The following is a 25,128-nucleotide window of genomic DNA, read 5'->3' as shown; positions in this document are numbered from 1 at the left end:
AACAGCTCTAAACTGGAAACTATACAAACGTCATTCAACAGTGAATGGTTAAACACACTGATGCGCACATACCATAGAACACTACTCGACAATTAGGAGTGAGCTACTGATACAACGTCCTTGAGCAAAACTTGACATTATGTTCAATGAACAAAAGTCAATTCAAAAGTATACATGCTTCATGATTCCACTTGTATAACATTTGTGAAATATGTTAAAATGGGGAATGGATTTGTGGTTGCCGTGGGGGAGGCACAGGCAGGAGAAAGGCTTGGAATTGATGAGTATTTTCATTGTGGTAGTTATAGAACCCACAAGTAAGTGCAAACATAACTGATAAAAGGCCAGTTTATTGGTGTTGGATATTTATTCTAGTTTTGTAAGATGTTACGTGGCTACCTGTAGAATTCTTTGCAACTTACTATATGAATCTACAATTATTTCAAGAAGAATTTTTAGTTTATTATTATTGCTAAAGGAGTGAAGCAAGACTGGGATGTAAATGTGGTGAGTAGAGTGCTTGCCTGCATGCACGAAGCCTTGGATTCTGTCCTCACTGTCACAGAACTGAGTGTGATGGTGCACTACTGCACTACCAGCACCCAGGACGGGGAGGAAAGTTCTAGGGCATTAGTGAGACATACTTCTGAGTGTCTGTGAGGATCTTTCCAGGAGGAAAGAGAATCAGAATTTCAAGGTCATCACCAACTGCATTGTGAGTTCAAGGCCAGCCTGTTTTACTTGAGACCTTGTCTCAAAAAGGGAGGTGGGGAATAGAATTAGGAACTTCCTGATGAGAAGAGAAAAAAACTCAGCCCAAGTGTAGTTCAGGTGCATGAAAGGAATAAGTTTGAGAGTAAGAGGTCTGCTCTTAAACTTGGCGACTATTGCTAGCCATATAGTGTGTTATTGAAAAAAAAAATGGATGGAGACTGTCCTCACCACCAAGATGTATGTATGTTTTTCACATGTTAATTGAGTAGATTTGGTGATTTTACAGTTTGTATACGTATTCAAAGCATATTTTACACAACAGATACAAATAATTCTGTCAACTTATAATTTTAAAGAATGATACAGAAATATTGAAAGTGAAGTAATGGTGGAGATGGAAATATCAGAAGAAAGTAGCTGTAATCTATTAATGTCAGATAAAACAGACTGCAAGGAAAAGTTCAGTACATAATGATAGAAAGAATAATTAAGTGGGAAGATAAAACAACTCTGAGCTACACCTAGCAATGGAGCCTTAACATATGTAAAACAAAACTCAGTAGATTTTAAAGGAAAAGATAAATTCATGTTGGTGATAGATTTTTAATATTAATCCCTTGGCAATTGATAGTAAGGATTTGAACACAAGATTAATGGAAATAGATAGGGGAGACATAGGGAGACATAGGGAGACATAGGGGGACATAGGGGGACATAGGGAGACATAGGGGGACATAGGGGGACATAGGGGGACATAGGGGGACATAGGGAGACATAGGCTATTTAAGTCTCATAAAGCAAATGCCAGTTCACAGCACAGCATGTTTCCTGACCACAGCTCTATAAATCAGAAATTAGTAGCTGAAGGGGTTAAACTCTCCCACTTTTACAACTGAATTTAGGTTCTCTGAGAGGGACAAACAGGTGTCTCTCCCAACAAAGGGCCATTTGTCAACAAATCACATTCATGACCAGGGAGAGAACACAAACAAGGCTGCGGTGTCAGCCCTCAGAGTCTCAAGGACAAATCCTACAGCCCCCTTCTGGTCACATCAGGACTTGCCCAAGCTTGTACAAATATGCCCAAAGATAGACCTTCAGCCAATTAAAAGTATGCTAATGTAACTTGCTTAACCAATGATGTTTAAGATGACCTTACTGTCCCTGAAACTCCCCTCAGCTGTGCTTAAAAGGAGTCTACATGCTTCTCTTGGAGTTGTGGCCATTTTGTGCAGGTGAATGACCTCACATATGCTGGTATAGTAAATAAACACTCTTGATGATGGCATATGTGAATGGTGGTCTTTTGTGGGATGACTAGCAGACCCTAAGAGTAACAACACAGTAAGTAACAGCCCATTCAGTTAAAGAAATGTAAACATGTTATTTAAAAATATAAGACTCAGCTAAACCTCATAATAGAAAAGAACAGAATGGGATGATGGCAGTGAGTGGACAGAACTATCTATGCAGGAAGCTAAAATTGGAAGGGAAGCATGTAGCTGCACCTGCATGTCTTCCTAGATGAGAAGGAGGAGGAAAGACTGTTAAAATCCAAATGTAGATGAAAAAGTAAAAACAATAAACAAGTACAACTTAAATCTAGGAATGAAATACATTAATTTCACCTTCAGCAAGAAAAGTCTTCTGGTCAGACCAATGCTCAGTGGTTAAGAGTGCCTGCTGCAAAGCCTGATGACCTGAGCTCAATCCTTGGGTCCCACATAGTAGAGGAAGAGAACTGACCCCACAGGTGGTTTTCTGGCCTCCACATGCACATCATGACTTGTATGTATGTGTACATACCAGTAAATAACTGCATAAAAATAAATACTTAAAATTTTAATAAAAGTCTTCAATGTCTTGGAGGGAGAAAAGACAGAAACATCTGTAATATTTTATTTCTTTGAACAAAAATACATAATTTGTACACAAATTATATCACAATTTTATTGAAATATAATTAACATACCATATAATTTGGTAATATCAAATAGACAATCCATTGATGACTTAGCATATTTTTCAAGTTATACAACCATCCTATAGTCACCTTCAGGAAATTCTGTCACCTTACAAAGAATGCCCCCCATTGCTGTCAAAGCTCCCTCGTTCCCCTCCTTAACCCAACCACTAAAATAAATGAAGTCATGGAACACATGATCTTTGATTCTTCCATGTAGCACACACTTTTCAAAATTCATCCGCTCTACAGTGTGTTTTAGTGGTCTTTATGGCTGTGTGGTACCTTATTGTATGATAACACCACATTTTGTTCATTGGGTCATTTCCACTTTTGACTATTATGAGTAATGCTACAATGGGGATTTCTACGCATTTTTGAATAAACATTTTCTGTATTTCTCTTATTCTAACAAATGGAAATTCCAGGTTTTTGAAAAGTTGTCAAAGTGTGTTCCAAAGTGTTTGTATCATTTTGTCTTCCTACCAGTAGCATGTAAAGGTCTTCGTTTATCTCATCCTTGCCAACACTTGTTATTGTCTCATTTTTTGTTTGTAGCCCTCTTACTTGGTATGCGGTAGTATAGCACTGTGGTTTGACTTGTAGTCTCTTCTGGAAAACCTGCTCCACTCTTGGCAGTTATTGTCCTATTGGATTGTAGTGGTTTTTAATGTCCTGCATATCAAGCCCCACTAGGTAAAGATTTATAAATATTCCTCCTGTTCTGCTGTTTGCCTCTTCAGTATGTTGACAGAGTTGTCTGAGGAAAAGGAGGTTCTGGTGTGAGGGCTTGGCATATAGCTCTGAAGGGGTGTTTGCCTAGCAGATGACAGAAAACAAGGATGGTCACCAGCATCACAAAAACCAACAACAACAAAAAAAGGTTTTTATCTTGATGAAGTCCAACATGTGTATATTTTTTATTTTATTGTATGAGATTTTGGTGTCACATACAAGAAACCCTTGCTAAATCTGGCCACCAATTTTAAAACGCCCAGCGTGGTGTCTTTTGAATGGTTCTTTAAATGATTTAAAAGATTTTGGAGTCAGTTATTTCTCTTTAGCAATTTACTTTTATAGTTATGGAAGATTTTCATAATTATACATTCAATGCTAACTTTCTTTTGATTCTTTGTTTTCCTAATTATTGCCAAATGAATTAAATTGTAAGTAAGAATCATGGAAATAGTGCATTGTATTGTGATACAAGCATTCCCCATGAGCAACAGTGAGCAAAATTACCACTCAGTGCCTTTATTAGAAACAAAACCTTAACTGATTAGAGACCATATTATATATCAACTGTAAAATGAGTTTTCCACTTTCCTGCTTCATGTTTTAAATACAAAATTTTATTTTGGCTTGGCTAATAGATCTCTAAAACTTCAAAGACACTTTGCATCTGAAACGGAGGTCTTGTGCCTGTGATGTTCACTTGAAATTCACGTAGCTCTTTCTTTGGAATTGGAACCTAGGTGGAAGTTACGTTCTGTAGACTAAGAGAAGCTCTCTGTACCATTGCTAGTTTATACTTATGAATTTTACACATTTGTGCCTGGATGAGAGTATCAAGGACATCTGTGTGTGTGAGTGTGCATATAGTGTATGTGCACATGGAGGCCAGAGGTGCAAGTGCCACTGTGAATGTATGGAAGACAAAGGTCAACTCTGGGGAGTTTGTTCTTGCCCTTCTGCCTTTCTGAAGCAGGGTCCCTCTTGTTGATGCTGCCTCTAGACTAGCTGCCTCTAGACTAGCTGCCTCTAGACTAGCTGCCTCTAGACTAGCTCCCTCTAGACTAGCTGCCTCTAGACTAGCTCCCTCTAGACTAGCTGCCTCTAGACTAGCTGCCTCTAGACTAGCTCCCTCTAGACTAGCTCCCTCTAGACTAGCTCCCTCTAGACTAGCTCCCTCTAGACTAGCTGCCTCTAGACTAGCTGCCTCTAGACTAGCTGCCTCTAGACTAGCTCCTTCTAGACTAGCTGCCTCTAGACTAGCTGCCTCTAGACTAGCTCGCTCTAAACTAGCTCGCTCTAGACTAGCTCCCTCTAGACTAGCTCCCTCTAGATTAGCTGCCTCTAGACTAGCTGCCTCTAGACTAGCTCCCTCTAGACTAGCTCCCTCTAGACTAGCTCCCTCTAGACTAGCTCGCTCTAGACTAGCTGCCTCTAGACTAGCTCGCTCTAGACTAGCTCACTCTAGACTAGCTCACTCTAGACTAGCTCCCTCTAGACTAGCTCGCTCTAGACTAGCTCGCTCTAGACTAGCTGCCTCTAGACTAGCTGCCTCTAGACTAGCTCCCTCTAGACTAGCTGCCTCTAGACTAGCTCCCTCTAGACTAACTCCCTGTAGACTAGCTCCCTCTAGACTAACTCCCTGTAGACTAACTCGCTCTAGACTAGCTCCCTCTAGACTAGCTCCCTCTAGACTAGCTGCCTCTAGACTAACTCCCTCTAGACTAACTCGCTCTAGACTAGCTCCCTCTAGACTAGCTCACTCTAGACTAGCTCCCTCTAGACTAGCTCGCTCTAGACTAACTGGCCCACAAGCTTCTGGTCAACTCTCCTGCCTCCACTGCGCACCTCAGGGTGGAAGTGCCGAAAGTCTGGACACAAACCACTGCTCCTGCTTCTCACATGGTTCCAGACATTGAACTCACACCATCAGGTGTGAATCGTCAGCACTTACCACTGAGCTCTCTCCCCGGCCCTCCACCTTATGTTTTGTGAGAGGGTGTCTTACTCAACCTGGGGTTTACCTGATTTGGCTGGACTGTGAGTTCCAGGATCCACCTGTCTCTACCCCCAGTTTGGGGGTTACAAACATGCACCACTACCCTAACTTTATGTGGGTGCTGGGGTCAGAACTCAAGTCCTCATGTTGCACAGCAGTTACTTTACCCATGGAGCCATCTCAAGAGCCCACACAGAATCATTTTAAAGTTATCAAATAATTCACCATCTATTTATGGTAAATATTTGGGCAATATGAAGAACTTCTTTTTTAACCTTTATGGCTCTTATTTAAACTTACATACTTTTCAAGTATTTACTAATCCTCCAACTTTGAGGAGTAGATTATTTAGAATACTCAGTGGAAACATAAGACTTGGTTCTTCTACCTCAGAGAATTTGCCTTTTCCTTGTAGAGCCTGATGGCACACATGAGGATATTAAAGAAGAAATAGCATTTACCGTGAAGGGTCTGAGTTAAGGTTCTGAGACGCTCTAGGCCTCCACAGGCCAGGAGGGTAAAGTCTAATTGGAGCGAGCTGATGGAGAACAGCAACACTGGATGAATCCAGTGCTCCACCCACCAGAGGGTGTGTGTGCCACTTACCAGAAGTGGAGCAGTGCGTTTTGACCAGCTGAATGGCTAGGTATTGGTGATGTAGTAAACTTCCAAGAAGCCCTGGAGATGGAGAGCAGAGGAGTAGCAGGGAAGGCAGTCTGTCTAGTGGGACACTTTAGAGGTAAAGGCTCTGGAAAACATCTTCCTCCTTTTCCTTGAGGCCAGGAAGGTGAACTAAATTGTCAAGGATCAGAGGACAACAGATCTATGTCTCCGATTTGCCTTTGAGTCCTGTGATTTTTTTCATACCACACTTCTGGGTATATTAAGAGAAAACAAAATGAACAGAACGGGTAAGTCAGAAGCATCTCCATGGGCAGTAAGACCCTGATGGCTATTTACTGAATGGGGCAGACAAATGCCTAGAAAATTGAGTAAAGGACTCCGTTATTTCTTTTCCAAGGGAGGATCTCACTATGTAGCTCAGGCTAGCCTTAGTTCTTGCCTACTCCTCCCACCTCTGCCTCCTTAGGGCTTGGATTACCTGGCTATGACCTAACAATTATTTGTAATGTTATTCGTGTGTGTGTGTGTGTGTGTGTGTGTGTGTGTGTGTGTGTGTGTGTACATGAGAGCATGCATGGGCAGCATGTGTGTGGAGGTCAAAGGACAACTTTCAGGAGTCAGCTCTCTCTTTTTACTGTGGGTTCCCTGGATCAAAGCCAGATTGTTGAGATGTGCAGAACATGCTGTCACCCACTGAGCCATCTCACTGACCCTGACCGAGTTATCTCCAAAAACCAGTATTTGGTTACTTTTTCACTTTAATCAAATGTTATTCCCAGGGTAGGTTTGGCAAATGTAGGTGAAGCAGAACCGAGCAGATGAGTAAGTCAGTTAATACAGCAGCATACCTCTCCCCCCACTGCCCACCCTCCCAATCCCCCCCCACTCCCCCACCCCCCCTACCACCACCACCACCACCCACCGCCCACTGCCAAATAAGTACCATTTCTAAAGACATTTAAAGAAAGTATTTCCATTTCAGGTTCACCTTTTTGGAGTTTTGCTGGCTATTTTAGGAAACTTGGTGATCAGCATTTCCCTAAATATCCAGGTAAGAAAAACTCTACTTTTCTGGCTGCAGTTTTATCTGGGAGTGTAGTATACCTGCCATGGGTAAGGAACTTTGGCTTCTGCAGCTCTTTCATCCATTAAAAAAGAAAGAAGAAAAATCATAAAAAATTATCTTTTGTGAAGGTCTTGAAAAATGTAGGGTATACAGTAAGAACTTCAACTGAATTAGAAACCCCAGAAAACTGCTGTTGCAAAACTAAAAACCGAATGAAATCTGAATTTTAAACCAAACCACGAATTCAATCTAAATTTTAAATCATTTAGTAAGTCATTTTGCAACAGAATCAAACCAAATATAGTTTCTAAAGCTGAGTTAAAATTGGTCTGAATATCAAAATATCTCCTTGAATGTTATATAATTTTATGAAAAACTTTACTAGGCCATAGCCTAATATAATTGTTAGTAATTTCTAAGAAATGTACTTATTCCTGAAAAATACGGAAATAAATCATGTCTTATTTTACTGAGATCTGTCATTGTGACAAAGCACCTGAGAAAGTCTAGTAAAGGAAAGATTTGTTTTGAGTCATGTCTTGCTCCACATGGCAGAAGAGACCTAGTCACCTACTGTGTCCAGGAAGCAGATGGAGTGGAGGGGACATTAGGAAAGGTTACAATGCCCCCATCAAGGACACGCCCCCAGTACCTGACTTCCTTCAAGTAGATCCTGTCTCTTTAGGAGATAGTGACAGGAAAGCTGTCCCATTGTGGGACATTTTAGACCAAACTGTAGCATTTACAAAGAGAACTTTAGGGCCAGTAAGATGGCTCAGTGAGTAAAAGCACTTGCCTCTAGCTCGATGGCCCGACTTCAACCCCTAGGGCCTGCATGGTAGAAGGAAGAACCAGCCTCCTGAGCTATGCTCTGATCCCCACATGTACTGTGTATCATGCTGATTCACAATTGAGTTGTTTTAATGTCCCATGTTTTCTTCTAGACCTCTATTTTTTTAAAGATGATCTGGACCAGTCCACTAGTCTTATAAGGAAATAAGCTCAGTTTTCATAAAATCTAGGGAAAACGTACTTAATGAGTTCCTTGGAATTCATAGGTTTGCTTCATTTTGCAGTGCTGGGGATGAAACCCAGGGCCTTGTGTAGGCTCATGAAGTATGCTGCCACTGAACTGTACCTCTAGCATATTGCGTTTATATTTTAATACTTTATCTTTACTTTATGTGCATTGGTGTGAGGGTGTCATGTCTCCTAGAACTGGAGTTACATACAATTGTGAGCTGTCATGAGGGTGCTGGGAGTTGAACCTGGATCCTCTGGAAGAGCAGCCAGTGCTGTTAACTGTTTAGCCATCTCTCTAGCCCAGCATTTATATTTTAAATACAAAGAAATATTTAGACCAGATATGCATGAGTCTACCTGCCACACTTCCCAGCAATTTGCATTCTCTCTGCTATATTAATTGTAGTAGATACTTCAACCTATACATCTGAATCCTTTCTAAAAGCACTCTCTTTAATACCTCACTGCCTTCATCTTATTAATGTTTCTTTTGGGATCTGGAACTATTATAAATTCTAAAATAACCTGTCTCAGCATAGTGCTCTGTAGATATAACCGACTTGTTAAATAAGAAACACAGAACCGATTGCAGAGTTAAAAACCACGAGGTCAGAGCAAGAGTGGAAAACCATACCCTTCACTGCTTCTGCGGTTCCTCCTCTCCACCAGAGACCTACTTCTGTGTGTCCTGTCTATTTAAAGACTTTCTGTTCTGTTTTCTCATTGGTTGTAAACCCAGCCACATGACCTCCTCGTCACTGCCTGTTTGTACAGACCTCCAGGTCTTCTATGGTTGGTATTGAGATTAAAGGCGTGTGTCTGCCATGCTGGCTGTGTCCTTGAACACACAGAGATCCGCCTAGCTCTGCCTCCCAAGTGCTGGGATTAAAGGCGTGCACCACCACTGCCCAGCTTCTGCTCTGGCTTGCTCTGACCTCAAGGCAACTTTATTGACATACAAATAAATCACATTTCAATACAAATAAACTATCACCATAGTGCTCTAAAAAGCTCCTCACCTGCACGTGATGCTTGCTTTCAGATAGTGATGAGAGTGCACGTCACAGAGCTGTGAGAGGAAAACCAGCGTTTACACAAAAGACCCTATAGAAATGCTTCTGCTTGGGACAGACAGAAAGCCATAATAGTCAACAAACAAATGAGAAAGCTCTGATGTAAAGTGACATCTAAACTGTCCAAGCAAGTGGGACTTGGTAGTGCATGCCATTAGCCCAGCACTTAGGAAGCAGAGGCAGAGGGATTGCTGAGTTTGAGGCCAGCCTGGTCTACATAGTGAGTGCTGGGCCAACCAAGCATACACAGTGAGAACTTGCCTCAATAAATAAAGTAAAAATTGACAGCAAGTTTTAATTGGGTAGAAATGTTTTCTATTTATGTTCTGATTTGCTTCCAGAAATATTCTCATCTTCATTTGGCCCAGAGAGAGCAGCCAAAGCCATACTTTAAGAGTGTGCTTTGGTGGAGTGGAGCCCTGCTGATGGCCATAGGAGAGGTGGGCAATTTCGCAGCCTATGGAGTGGCCCCCATCACTTCCATCGCACCATTGGGCTGTATGTCGGTTACAGGTAGGCCACTTACCCCTTTTCGGCAACTAAGATGTTCATAAATTAGAATAATTGATAAAAGATGTAGCACAGAAGAATGTCTTATTCCCATTTTTCCAAGTAGGTTAACATAGGATCACAGTTGTGATCTCTGTTATGCCCTCCCAGGCCACCACACTAACCACATAGAAACATGCATGCTATAACTGTTCCATTTACATTTAAAGACCATATTCTCAACATCTGAGTCCTAAAAGTTAAGTCACTTTAAAAGTTATACTGTATTTTTGATCACTAATGGATTATTTAAAAACATCTCTATGCAGTTATATTTTATTTTTATGTTAAACTAACAATACATGTAGTTGGATTACTGTTGTCTCATCCTGAACCATAATTTGGCCTCTCTTTGGCATTAAAAATTAAATATTAATTTTCTGCATTACCATAAGAATGTGCAGTTTTATAGTAATGTCACAATTACCCACTTTCAAAATTCATATGACTAAGTACATTTAAAGATGAATAAAATGAGATTTCTCCTAAAGAGCAAAAATCACTGCTAACAAGGAGGATAAATTCTATAAGCCTTGTTAAAAACTAATAAAAAAAAATCTTTGTGTTTTATTCTTTATCTGTTGCTGTGGAAGCAGCATATTTCTAAATTTCTGTGAATTTAGAATCTTCATTGAAATAGAAACAACTTGATAGTGGTTGTGATGGCATATGATCACACAGCCCAAGTTTCACATTTCTCCACAATGTGATGTGGTATTCTCCAGGAAGTGTAACTTAAACTGAAATAATATCTAGACAGAGAGAATTCCATTTTATTTGGGAAGCTTCTCCTCTTAACTTTTCCAGTTTTGAAGATTATATTATAGTATAGATGTTTTACAAGGAATACTTACTTCACTTTCTAGAGATTATTGAACCTCCATATTGAGCCTGGGGAGATGGCTGCATGGGTAAAAGTGTATGCCGGCTTCATGGACAGGAGAACCTGAGTGTGGACCCCCAGCATCCCTGTAAAAGCCAGGCTGAGCAGCACTTGCTCATAAGCTCAGAACAGCAGGTGGAACAGAGGTAGATCCCAGGGACTCCCTGGCCAGGCTCTCTGGCTGCAACCATAAGCTCCAGGTCCAGTGAGGGACTTTGTCTCCAGAAAGTAAGACGGATAACAGCAGAGGAAGATGTCTGACACTGTCCTCAGGTCTCCACATATATGCAGAGGGTAGCACCCACCACACACATGTTTATACACATGCATACAACATAGCTATGTACATATACAACAAATCCACATGCTGATACTACCCAGAGAAGACAAAATTTAGACTGTCATTTACCATTTTTAACATCCCAATAAAATACGTAAGTTGGGCGTGTATTCTGTTTTATTGCATATAATACAGATGTTCTAGGTGTTTCTTCTTAATATCTGAGAAATAACAGGTAAGAGTTTTCATTGAGTTGTCAACATGGGGCAGGAGGGGCTTTCTGGTTTTCTGTGCATTTTGGCATCTCTGCTCTTGTTTCTTCTGCAATGCTCTTTTGTAGATGAATTTCTAAACAGTCTTATTAAATAAGAAACACAGAGCCACCTGAGGCCGTGTTGGTGTGCTAGGGTCATGCTGCCACTGGGGCCATACTGATCTGAGTGGCCAGCCTGCCACCCAGGGCCATGGTGATGTCTAGGCCCAGACTGCTGCTGAGAGCCATGTCTGGGTCTGTGTTCCTCCTATAGCTGAGGTCTGTGTTGATGTCTGTGGCCTATGTTACCACTGGGGGCCATGTAGAACATGCATGTTGAAGTCAGAGGGCCATGCTGAGCTGGCTCCACTCCTCACTCCTTGCAGGCCCTGGGAGAACTGGCCCTGCCCCAAGCAGGAGAGTTGGCCCAGTGGCCTAGGCACTGGAGAGCTGGCCCTGCCCTTCAGGATAGCTAGCCCCACCCCTCACTGTGGACTCTCTTGGCTAGGGCACAGGAGAGCAGACTCCTCCCCTCTCCTCACCTGAGGGTTGGTTTCAGCTCAACTATCTCCCAGGCCTACATCCACGGCTTTGAGTTGGTCCACCCCAACATCAACCCCATCTACAAGTTGCTGGAGCACAAGAAGAGACTGGTGCTGTGGAACCACAGCCACAGTCTCCACAACTCAGGACAACAGCAGGAGTTTCAGTGTGGATCTAGTATTGATGGTGTACCAGAAGCCAGAGGCCTTAAATGAGACCAATAACTCATTACAATGAACATTTCCAAGTTAAGCTGTTTGGACAAAAGGGTATGACACACAGCAGCTGGCTCCTAAGACCACTGCAACAAATGGATACATGCTCATGAGCAATCTTACAGCACCATAACATGGACTTTAAGGATTAGAATACTCTGTAATTTTGGCCAGGCGGTGGTGGCTGTCTTTTGCTTTTAAATGTGTGTGGTGTGTGTGTGTGTGTGTGTGTGTGTGTGTGTGTGTGTGTGTGTGTGTGTGTGTGTTTGGCATGGTGGTGCATTTGGAATCACATCCCTGGAAGGTGAAAACTGACTCCTGCCCGCTGTCCTCTGACTGTCATACTTACACAAATAAATACATATAATAGAAAGTTTTATGTGATTCCATAATCACAGAGGTATCTGAGTTTGGGGATAGAGAGTTCCATGGGTCTTGAACTTGTCTTCAGAGGAAGCTCAATAAACACATCTCCAGAACCCAATGGCCATAGGCACTTTTCTGTGGAGCACCTTAGATACAATAATTTCTGCAGAAAACCCTTAGGTGATGCTCACAAACACCCAAGCCTTCGAAAGACATGACCTGAGTAGCCCTGTAGTAGATTCTGGCAGAGGAAGAGCCTGCAGCTCTGGCGGGGCTCTGTGCCCAGGCCAAGCTCCAGACTGAGTGTGTGGGAGTCACCTTTGTGTCACTTTCTTTCTCCACAGACAACAGTTCCCAAAGCTTATACTGACTAAGAATGCTGCCTGTGCTGCAGGAGTTAATTCTCCATGTTGATTTGGTTTGTGTTTCTCTGAGGAAGCTCATGGGCTTCAGTTTCATCAGCGCCTAGGCTGACTAGTGCTCCAGGGAAGCAGCCTGTGGGATGGTCAAGAGCACAGCTCTGGGGACACACTGCCTGGCTGGATCTCACTCCTGCCCCTCTGCATCCTCATGCACGTAGATTAAACCACTTTTATGCCTCAGATCACTAATCTGTAAAGTGGTGGTAAAAATAGTTGCTATTTCAGAGGTGACTTTGAAGACCCAAGTAACCTCAACAGTGTAAGAAGACTGTTTGACATGCAACACTAGCTATTGTCACTGTGCGTATAATTATTATTATCATTACACAGAAACAAAGTACAATATTCTTTATAATGGAGTTTGTTCCTTGTTCTAAAATGTATGAGCCAATTTGGGAGTGCTTTGTTTTGTTCTTATCCATGCAGTGGTTAATGTGCAGGAAGCAGGAAGTAGTTCATCCATGAAGCACCAAGTACACTCCTCCACATCCTCCTTGGGAACAGGTTGTAAAATTCCAGAATTTCCAAGTGAGAGACCAAGACAAGCACAGTTTATAGAAGAGCACAGGCCCTGCATGATAGTGTACGCTTGCACTACAGCATTCAGGAGGCTGAGGCAGGAAGACAAGGCCAGGCCGGCCAGGCCTACACATGAAGACTCTTTCTTAATAAATAGAAGGCACCCCTTCCCAAGGCTCAGGGACCATCTTAGAAGAGGGAATAGGAAGACTTTAAGAGCCAGCTGTTAGGGAGAGCCAGAATAAACCAGTGTAAAATGGCATCTTCCAGACAGGATAGTACGTCCCCACTCATGAACTCACAGCATCTATGGCTGCCTACATGCGATCAAGCCAGTCAACATTCCAGTGTGGCAGGGAGGGGGCTTATAGCTCCCACCACTAACTGAGGTACTGTTGATAGTTGATGGCAGAAAGAGTCAGTTTTCTTTAGGGATGTGGCCTCTGGGAGGTCCATGATCTTCATTGGATGGCCCCACACCTACATGGGCAGCGCAGATTGGAGGTGACAGACTATTAAAAAACCCACAAAGTTATGAGAGGGTCAGTGAGGGGGTGGGGTGGGTCTGGGAGGAGACAGGGAATAAATATGGTATATTGTAAGAAATTCCCAAGTAATAAAATAAAAATATATTTTAAAAAGACAAAAAAGCAAAACAAAAAAATCATGGTGGGAAGAAAAGGGGGAGGGCGGATGGGAGGGAGAAAGGAAGGAAGTTTATCAGGTGAAGAAAGCATTGTCCTCAAGTGTGTGGTCTACCTCTTCCTGCTCTCTTCAGATCAGTTCTGTGTCCTGTATGTTAACTCAGGCTGAAGGGCACACTTATTTTCATCTCCAGCTATGACTTGATTGTGTACTTTTTAGAAGCTATTTATTATTGTACCAGAAGTCCATTAAAAAGACATGCTAGATAGTAGCTGGTGCAAAGGCTCCATCAGGAAATGAGTTCAATCCACTGAGCCCCACTTAGGAAGGAAGGAAGGAGGGAAGGAGGGAGGGAGAGAGGGAGTGAGAGAGGGAGGGAGGGAGGGAGAGAGGGAGTGAGAGAGGGAGGGAGGGAGGGAGGGAGGGAGAGTGAGCAGTGACAGGCAGGCAGGCAGACAAGCTTGCTTAGCAGGGTGGTGTGTCTGTAATGCAGTCAGTCACTGGAGAGGCAGAAACAGTTAGATCCCTGGGGCCAGCTGACCAGCCTAGCCTGCTTGGTGAGTTCCAGGCTAGTGAGGAACCCTGTCTCAAAGAAAAGGTGGGTGGAGCCTAAAAAAATGACACGTGAGGGAAGGAATGGAGGGAGGGACGGAAGGAGGGAGGGAGGGAGGGAGGGAGGGAGGGAGGGAGGGAGGAAGGAAGGAAGGAAGGAAGGAAGGAAGGAAGGAGAGACAGAGACAGAGAGACAGAGACAGAGAGACAGAGAGAGAGAGACAGAGAGAGAAAGAGAGAGAAAGAGAGAAAGAAAGAGAAAGAAAGAAAGAAAGAAAGAAAGAAAGAAAGAAAGAAAGAAAGAAAGAGAAAGAAAGAAAGAAGTTATATACTATGGAGTTTTAATGATTGACCTGCTAATCCTTCTTGTCTGGGTAACCTTCTTTTTTGGAGGCCTTTCCTGTCTTTTAGACTGAGTTAAACAATCTCATTCTTTGCTCTCTTCACATTCTACACAGACCCACTTCTCATTTGCATGGTGGAATTTTGTGAATTAGAAAAAGATGGCCCCTTCATATGGTATTTTATTTCTGTCCATCTGCGAATTTTTGTGACCATCCTGAGAAATACATATGGAGTTTTTGTGCACTGAGCACCTTATACAGCTGCACAGTTGTGAACAGTGCTCCACATGTGCAAAATGACCCATGCAGCTGCTTCACCATTCAACTGAGACCCTGGGTCTCGTTGCTTATGATCTGAGAGAGACACAGAGGCTCATACAACATGGCTGCAGAATTGGTCTGGGTTTCAATACTGATGGAAAGGGCATAAGTGCTTAACAATTCAATTCCTGTTTTTTTAAGATTTAATTTATAAGGGGGGTATGGATATATGCATATGAGTACAAGTGCCTACAGAGGCCAGAGACATCAGACCCCTTGAAGCTAGAGTTACAGGTAATTGTGAACACACACACACACACACACACACACACACACACACACACACACGGAGTCTAGGAACAGAACTGGAGTCCTCTGCAAGGACGTTATGTACTCTTTAAAGGAATTTTTTTTTCTCTAAGATTTATTTATTATGTATACAGCATGTTTGACTGCAGGCCAGAAGAGGGCACCAGATCTCATTACAGAGCCACCATGTGGGTGCTGGGAATTGAACTCAGGACCTTTAGAAGAGCAGTTGGTGCTCTTAACCACTGAGCCATCTCTCCAGCGACACGTTATGTACTCTTAACTGCCATTTCTCCAACTGAAGAGTTCAATTTCTGATGTGGTACAATGATCAATCAGTTCACGGCAAGACAGTAGAGAATATTCACTCCTGTGAATACTAGGAAGTTCATAAGCCTATTCCAGAGGGGATGAATAAGACCATTCATGCATCTACAAAATATAGCCTCACACTTAATTGTTGTTCACTTTATACCTTCATAACTAAGTTCTATGCTATATGTAATATATGCTATATTTTTAGAGATAGCTAAAAATAAGGAAGTTACCTGCAATCCAGAATTTGAGGTTATGTGGAATTGGGGAGATTCATAGGGAACCTCACTCAGTATAAAGTCAACTTATTCCTGGGTGGTAAGCAGGAGAGTTTAGAAAGAGACTGATTCCAGAGGGGAGTGGGTAGGAAGCACCAATGCTACTTTTCAGCTTATGAGCACACTGATTTCAAGCCTAGGAGGGAGATCTTTTAACAATTTAAATACTGATGATGCTTCAGATGGTACACAGTTAATGGTAAGAAATTAATACTGAATGAGTATCTACATGTCAGGTGCTGTGTAAGATATTCAAATTTAGCATCATTCTTAGTCATGGCTAAGGTGAATAGAAGTAAGAGGTGGGTTGAATTCAGAAGTAATTATATGATATCAAATACTTGGAATTTCCTATTGAACAAATCATTTAGTAGCAGCAGGCTCTCACTGGCTCCAGAATAATTTCCTCAGAAATAAAAACCAGTCCCCCTGTTGTTGGATGATTTGAATTAAGGCTGGGAGCTAATACCCTGAGAAGAGAACAAGAGTCAGTCCTGCGCCTGCTCTGTCTGATTTCCCCTAATCAGCCAGCTGCTGTAAGTCATTGAAGCCCTTGACCTAGGCGGGATCTCTGTTGTTTCATGTGTTTCCCTGGTGCTGTTGAGAAACCCTAGCAGAACTGTGTCTGCAGTCCATTAGAAGATGGTCAGAGTGAGGCACGTAAGCCCTACCAGGGTCTTGAAATTCCAGAGACATCATGTCAAGCAGAAATTTTAGTCTCCAAGATTTTTATTAGGAACAAATGAGAGGAAACACAAGCAGACCAGTGAGCAAGTGACATGCAGTGTTATATAAACCTTGATGCCACGGAGTCTCTGTCCTTTGGGGCAACAGACTTAGTGCCAACATGACCCACTCATTGCAACCCAAGCCTTCCTGGACACCGTGACAACACTTCACACGGATGTTGGTTTTAGTGCTTGAGATATACAGAAAATACCTCTTTTCCACCTAGCTTGTATTTTTTCTTCAGTACATTTGTCCAAACCTAGCTTATATAAACCATGTGGACTAAAGCTTTAACGTTTTAATTTTATGTCAGCTCATACACTCTCAAGCAGAAAGTATTGCTGAATCTCAAGTTTTATCTGAAACATCTTTTTCACCCATCTCTTTTTTGAGAGTGCCACAAACTATTTCTAGACAAATTGCTGATGATGAAGTAATAGGCTATTAATTTTATAATACAGAATTAACATTGTCAGCAGTGGTTATTTTTACCTTTTTATTTTTTATTTTTGGAGTCTTTTCACGTCTAATGCATGCCAAGAAAAATGTAGAAAAGGAAGAGCTACAGCTCTTAATCCAGGTAAATCTCCTCATCTAGAATTATGCAAATCACCATCTGAGCAACTGTTACATCTTTATTATCCTCGATAAATAAAATACAACTTGTTTCATCAAAATGAGTTTCCTGACTCTTCACCCCTGCCAGCATAGATGGTTTCTCTGCATAAGAGTACGTTTTTCAATCTGTCACACATCCTCAAAGCTTCATACCCTAACTCCCTGGAATACATTGCAATTGGCATGCTTTTTCTTTTCCCTAAAAATTCTACAAGTGGTGAGTGATAATTACAGAGTAGTGCCTCGGTATGGTTAGAGCAGCCTGAGCCTGAGCACGCTCACTGTGTCCACAGGACTGAGGCCTGGTTGTGGCTGATGGGAAGTGTTGGGTAGTTTGCTTCGGAGCAGCGTAGTAAAGTCACTATATAGTGGCCAGAAACCACAAGCCAGACATTTACTCACTGGGTTCTGTTTGTAGCATTATTATGTAAATACATTCTTTTCATGCAGACTTTGAGATATTTTTAACAAAGGAATTTTTTTAATTGTTTTTGTCTTCTGCTTCCCATATTATCAACATATAGTGTTCCCTAATATTATAGAAGTTAAAACAATAAGTTGAATATCCTGGAAATGAAAATGGATGAAATTCTCACATGTAGACTAGGTCAGAGGTTACACAATGTATTTCCTACGTTTGTGCTTGTTACTAGAATTGGCCAGTGCTTTGTATTGTTTGACGCAAACAGTATTTTTAAGGGACATGGATTGATGTCCCTATGTTTAAAAATTAGACCATGTCACACAAATAATTCCTTAAAAATCCAATTTGGGCTGGGAGGTGGTGGCACATGCCTTTAATCCCAGCTCTTGGGAGGCAGAAGCAGGTGGGTTTCTGTGAGTTTGAGGCCAGCCTGCTGTATAAAGCAAGTTCCAGATCTATTGCACAGAGAAACCCTGTCTCGAGGGAAAAAAGGAAGTCCAATTTGGTAGCATTAGACTTTCAGTTAGCTAGGTTGAATCACGACTGGAATCTTTCACGAATGTTGTGTAGTTTCTCCTAGCCACTACTCCTCACCACCACAGCCTGTACCCTCACCACCACCACAGCCTGTACCCTCACCACCACAGCCTGTACCCTCATCACCACCACAGCCTGTACCCTCACCACCACAGCCTGTACCCTCACCACCACAGCCTGTACCCTCACCACCACCACAGCCTGTACCCTCACCACCACCACAGCCTGTACCCTCACCACCACCACAGCCTGTACCCTCACCACCACAGCCTGTACCCTCACCACCACAGCCTGTACCCTCACCACCACAGCCTGTACCCTCACCACCACAGCCTGTACCCTCAACCAACCACAGCCTGTACCCTCACCACCACAGCCTGTACCCTCACCACCACCACAGCCTGTACCCTCACCACCACCACAGCCTGTACCCTCATCACCACAGCCTGTACCCTCATCACCACAGCCTGTACCCTCACCACCACAGCCTGTACCCTCATCACCACAGCCTGTACCCTCATCACCACAGCCTGTACCCTCACCACCGCCTGTACCCTCACCACCACTACCGCCTGTACCCTCACCACCACAGCCTGTACCCTCACCACCACAGCCTGTACCCTCACCACAGCCTGTACCCTCACCACCACCACAGCCTGTACCCTCATCACCACCACAGCCTGTACCCTCACCACCACCACAGCCTGTACCCTCATCACCACCACAGCCTGTACCCTCACCACCACCACAGCCTGTACCCCACCACCAGCCTGTACCCTCACCACCACAGCCTGTACCCTCACCACCACCACAGCCTGTACCCTCACCACCACAGCCTGTACCCTCACCACCACCACAGCCTGTACCCTCACCACCACAGCCTGTACCCTCACCACCACCACAGCCTGTACCCTCACCACCACCACAGCCTGTACCCTCACCACCACCACAGCCTGTACCCTCACCACCACCACAGCCTGTACCCTCATCACCACAGCCTGTACCCTCATCACCACAGCCTGTACCCTCACCACCGCCTGTACCCTCACCACCACTACCGCCTGTACCCTCACCACCACAGCCTGTACCCTCACCACCACAGCCTGTACCCTCACCACCACCACAGCCTGTACCCTCATCACCACCACAGCCTGTACCCTCACCACCACCACAGCCTGTACCCTCATCACCACCACAGCCTGTACCCTCACCACCACCACAGCCTGTACCCTCACCACCACAGCCTGTACCCTCACCACCACCACAGCCTGTACCCTCACCACCACAGCCTGTACCCTCACCACCACCACAGCCTGTACCCTCACCACCACAGCCTGTACCCTCACCACCACCACAGCCTGTACCCTCACCACCACCACAGCCTGTACCCTCACCACCACCACAGCCTGTACCCTCACCACCACCACAGCCTGTACCCTCATCACCACAGCCTGTACCCTCATCACCACAGCCTGTACCCTCACCACCGCCTGTACCCTCACCACCACTACCGCCTGTACCCTCACCACCACAGCCTGTACCCTCACCACCACAGCCTGTACCCTCACCACAGCCTGTACCCTCACCACCACCACAGCCTGTACCCTCATCACCACCACAGCCTGTACCCTCACCACCACCACAGCCTGTACCCTCATCACCACCACAGCCTGTACCCTCACCACCACCACAGCCTGTACCCTCACCACCACAGCCTGTACCCTCATCACAGCCTGTACCCTCACCACAGCCTGTACCCTCACCACCACAGCCTGTACCCTCACCACCACAGCCTGTACCCTCACCACCACAGCCTGTACCCTCACCACCACAGCCTGTACCCTCATCACCACAGCCCACTACTCTCACCATAGCCAACCAAAAAGCCGCAGCCCACCTCACCCTCCTCACCACAGCCCAACAACATTCTTTGTCTTTTCTTTAGACATTACCTAACTGGCTCCTATAGGTGCTAGTATTTATAACCTTTCAACAAAGTGTGTAAGAGTGTTCATGTGTGCATTTTTGTGAGTGTGTTAACTTTAGGTTAAGTGTATCTTTTATAAATAGTGGATATAGGTTGTGGCATAGTACTGGTTTTCCTGGCACCACCAAAGTAAAAGTGGAAATTAAGGGCTAAAAATTGAGCAAAATAAGTAAAGGTGACCAAAATCATTTTTTAAATAATAGTTCTGCCATGCACATTTGAATAGTTTTTGAAGTTTCTTACTTTTAATTGAAAAGGATTATATGAGGGAATAGTTTAAGCAGCGAGAACACAAACACCTTAGTGTTATAAATTTAAAATGGAACAATCATTTATCCATTCCTTTTTATTTTTTTAAAGATGTCTTTATTTTTATTCCATGTATGTGAGTATTTGCCTCCATATATGTCTGTATACCACAAAGGAACCTGGAGGCCGAGAGGTCAGAGTTCATAACAGGAGTTACAGACTATTGTGAGCCACCAGGTGGGTGCTGGGAACTGAACCTAGGTCCTCTACAACAGCAGCAAGTGCTCCTAACCACTGAGCCATCTCTCCAGTCCTTCATTTATCTATGATTATAAAAACACAAAGATCTGACTCTGCCTTTGATGTTAACTGTTAATGAAGGTTTGTGCTTAATTGCAGAAATAAACCCAATCCAAACTTTGTACATCCTCTCCTCCTCACTTCCTCCCTCCACTCCCCCTCCTGACTTTTTATGAACCTTAGACTACAACTCTTTTCCACATTACACCAAATAACTCTTCCATAATAACAGCCAGACTTGCACTGACCCTTGTATGCTGAGTGATTTCAGAGAAGAGAATACAGGCCAATGTAGGGGTTGATTTCTCCATAAATCAGGAAGAACAGGGAAGCCAGCATCAATGTACATACCTACTTCTGAGGCTGGCTGAAGCCACCAAAAGCATGCTTGGCCTTTATCTGTTTTTATTAAAACTGTAAATCAGAATACGTGTGTATGTGTGTGTGTGTGTGTGTGTGTGTGTGTGTGTGTGTGTGTGTGTGTTGTCTCATGTCAACCTTGGGCAGAATCAACCTCCGTTCTGATTGCTAACCTCAGTGATTCATAATGGGCAAAAGAAAACCTATGACTCATGGACAAATCTTACATTGTAATTGTCCCTGACCAACAAGCATTGAAATTTCTAGCTAAGCAAATACATAAACTACCCTTGGATCAAGGCTTTTCCTCCACCATAGCTCCTATAAAAATAGTTTATATTTTAGTATATTTTCTCTTTTTAAAGTTAATTTTTAATAATTAAATTACATTTTTACTTAACAAACAATAATTGTGTATCTTTATAAAGTACAAAGTGATGTTTTAGAAAAGGTCAAGACAAAGAGTGAACATACTGTCAGTTCACCAATACATTTTGTTTAGAACATTTAATATCTATTTAACCAATTAAAAATACAGTGAATATTATTAATTGTGATCGCTATATTATGCAAAAGAATGCTACAGTATGTTCCTCTTAGCTGGTGGAAATGTTGTGCCTGCGGTGGATCACCTTTGGCGGTTTTTGAACAGATGCCATGACTGCTGTGACTCTATGCCTGACTCCACAGTCTCTGTGACACTGTGATGAGCTCACCCTCTTCTGCTCTGTGCTTCTTCATTTATAAAGCAGAGCAATGCTTGTCTCCTGGGAGTAATTATTCCATGTAGAATTCTCCATAGCATAGTTACCACTGGGCTGGAGAAATAGCCACATCAGATTAAGACCACATACTGCTCTTGCAAAAAACCCACGTTCAATTTCCAATACCCACATTCGGCAAGTCATAACCATTACTTGTAACTCCAACTCCAGGAGGACCCAATACCTCTGGTGTCCAAGGGTACCTGACCCATGTGCACATACCCACACACAGACACATGCATGCGTGCACATACATGCACATAATTTAAAAATATTAAAAATAAATCTTTACCAAAAAAGAATAATCACCATTATTATCTATATATTTTATAGATAATTTTATATTTTTAAAATATATCCTATATTTTTAAAAATATTGCAATATGAATATTTTTATCATTGTGATTTTCCATAATTTTTTATTGACTGTGATATTCTGTCCATTACTACTGAGTCCTTAGACTGTTCTAGTTTTCTACTATAGAAAAATAATTTTGTAATGATAGGTTTAGACTCTTTCCAGTTTTTTTTAATTACTGCCTTAAGACAGATTCCCAGATACAGATCAAAGAATGTGAACAGTTCAATGTTCATGAGATGATTATGAGATCACTCTTTACACAGATTCCATCAGCTCCCAGCAGCAGTCCCTACATAGAGGGTCACAAACCCACTGCTTCCGGGTCATCAGTGGGCCTTATGGCCTTGCCTTCTGTTATGACTGACGAGGTTGGACTTTTCCTTATGCTTGTCTGCTCTACTTTGTGAATGTTTGTATTTGTGGCCACTTATTTACTACTAATTAGTAAGCTTGAGTTTCTTTTCGTGCTGGTGAGTACTCCTGGACTGTCTGTTAATAAGGAAAGGGTAATATAGATGTGTGCTCCTGTCATGCCTTCACCACAGACCCAGGTATTACAGAAAACAGATTGCCCGTCTCTTGGTTTTCGCTCATATTTGTGAAATCACTTTTAAAAATCACAAAAGGCCTGCCTTCATTGGTGTGCTCTTAAAGCACTGGGTAATTGCATATGCAGAGTGGGTCCCTGGCAACCCCGAAGTACATGTGCTTCATCTCACCAGCTGAGAAACAGAGAGGACATGTTAGCTCGGTACTGTTCTCCCTCCTCAGCACAGCACCCTGCTGTCCTCTGCAGCCCACGCCCCAGAGTCCTCCAAGGGGACCTCTAGTTTTCACCCAACCAAAGAGCAGGGAAGTGTTTCAGGCTACTTATGATTGTCTTTACAGCATCTTAATGAAGCCACCTCACACTTCCTGAGAATTTCCTTAAGGTTAATGAAGTAAGGAGCCAAAGACAGCTCAGCCCAGCTCAGGTCCCTTTTGCAAACTTTATATACGGTGAGACCCCGTATATAAATCCACTACTCTACCAGGAAGTTATGTCTGAGCGGTTGTTTGGAGACTGCTGGTTTGCTCAGCACAGCTCCTGTTTCACCGATAGTTTGCATATAAATGAGTGACAAGCAAATCTGTCATAAGAACATGTTATTTTTATTACTTTACTAAATAAATATCTTCTTCTATGTAAAAGCTTGGTAGAGAGGTTGGGGAGATGGATCCCTAATACCCACTAAAAGCAATATAGCAGGTGTAGTGATGCATATCTGAACCCCAGCTCTGGGATGAGGCAGGGTGACAGACCCACAGGTTCACTGACAGCTAATCTACTTGAAACAATGACTCTAGGTTCAGTTAGATATCCTGCCCCGAAAACTGGGGCGGGGCTTGAGAAGTGGCTCAGCGGTTCAGAGCACACACTGATTTTGCAGAGCCCCCGAGCTTGTTTCCACCGCCTACATCAGGTAGCTCACAAGCACCTGAGACGCCAGCTTTAAGTGACCTGACACCCCTCGTCTCTGCAGGTATCTGCCCCTTATACACACACCCACACAAAATCACACACACACACACACACACACACACACACACACACACACACACGTAATTTAAAATAAAATGAGTATTTTTAAAATATGGTGGAGAATGGTAGAGGAGAGCACCAGACATCAGCCACTCTGGTCTCTGTGTATAACAGACCAACACACAGACATACACAGACACAGACACACACACACACACACACACACACACACACACACACACACACACACAACCTTGATAGAAAAATTTTGTGTTCTCTTTTTTATGTTTTTATTATTATTAAGAAAATTTCTATTCACTTTACATACCAACCACAGATTCCCCCTCTCTTTCCTCTTTCTGCCCATCGGCCTTACCCCCACAACTCACCCCCATTCCCACATTCCCCAAGTCAAAGTCTCCCATGGGGAGTCTGCAGAGCCTAGTACATTCAATTGAGTCAGGTCCAAGCCCCTTCCCCTGCACCAAGGCTGTGCAAGGTGGCCCACCATAGGCAGTGGGCTCCAAAAAGCCAGCTCGTGTACCAAGGACGGATCCTGATCCCACTGCCTGGAACCCCCCAAACAGTTCAAGCTAAACAACTATCTCCCGTATCCATAGGGCCTAGTCTAGTCCTGTGGGGGACTCCACAGCTATTAGTCCACAGTTCATGGGTTTCCACTAGTGTGACTGGTCATCTCTGCACGTTTTCCCGTCATGATCTCAACATCCCCTGCCCACAGAATCCCTCCTCTCTCTCATCTATTGGAGTCCCAAAGCTCCGCCTGGTGACTGGCTGTGGATCTCTGCATCTGCTTCCATCAGTACTGGATGAAGGCTCTATGATGACAGTTAGGTTATTCACTAGTCCAATCACCAGAGTAGACCAGTCTAGGCACCCTCTCAAGTCCAAGTGGATCAAAGACCTCAACATAAATCCATTTACACTGAACTTCGTGTTCTCTTAAAACAGAAAAAATAACAATGGGTGAATGGATAGGTATAGAAGTGCATTAGAATTCTAAATTCTTTTAGAGTGAAAAAAGCACATTTGTTTCATAAAACATAACTGGTTTGTGGCAGTTGATACAGCTCAATGCATGTCGTATATTTTAAGTTTTTATTACAGTCATGTCCTTTTGGCTGGAAGCAATAAAATTATTTGCCACATGACATTTCTCCCCACTTGCCTATGAAAGCTAGATTATTTATGAAGCTGTGGCTTAGCAACAAAAGAAAGGAAAGTGTCCTTTCTGACCTCAAGTGAAGCAGGGTGCATGAAGAACGTGGGCAGGCGAGTTGGTTCCCGTGTCTACACCAGCTCACCTGGGAAGGGGTGCCGTGTCTACA

General features: G+C 43.2%; 1 protein-coding gene across 4 annotated transcripts in view; it reads left to right on the top strand.

The window, feature by feature from the left end:
* Positions 1–25,128, top strand: part of Nipal2 (NIPA like domain containing 2) — a 99,703-nt gene that overhangs the window by 19,405 nt on the left and 55,170 nt on the right. For all 4 annotated transcript variants that reach the window (XR_004946800.1, XR_004946799.1, XM_036208725.1 and 1 more), the window contains exons 2-3: positions 7,015–7,083; positions 9,536–9,707. Coding sequence is in view for 2 of the 4 variants with exons in the window: in XM_036208725.1 (XP_036064618.1) it covers positions 7,015–7,083; positions 9,536–9,707 (241 nt within the window). In the remaining 2 variants the exon portion in view is untranslated. The remainder of the gene's footprint in view (positions 1–7,014; positions 7,084–9,535; positions 9,708–25,128) is intronic.

This window comes from Onychomys torridus, chromosome 16, assembly GCF_903995425.1.
Source record: "Onychomys torridus chromosome 16, mOncTor1.1, whole genome shotgun sequence".
Classification (NCBI taxonomy): domain Eukaryota; kingdom Metazoa; phylum Chordata; class Mammalia; order Rodentia; family Cricetidae; genus Onychomys; species Onychomys torridus.
Note: the sequence above shows the minus strand (reverse complement) of the source record. Positions and strands in the feature narration are given on the sequence as shown.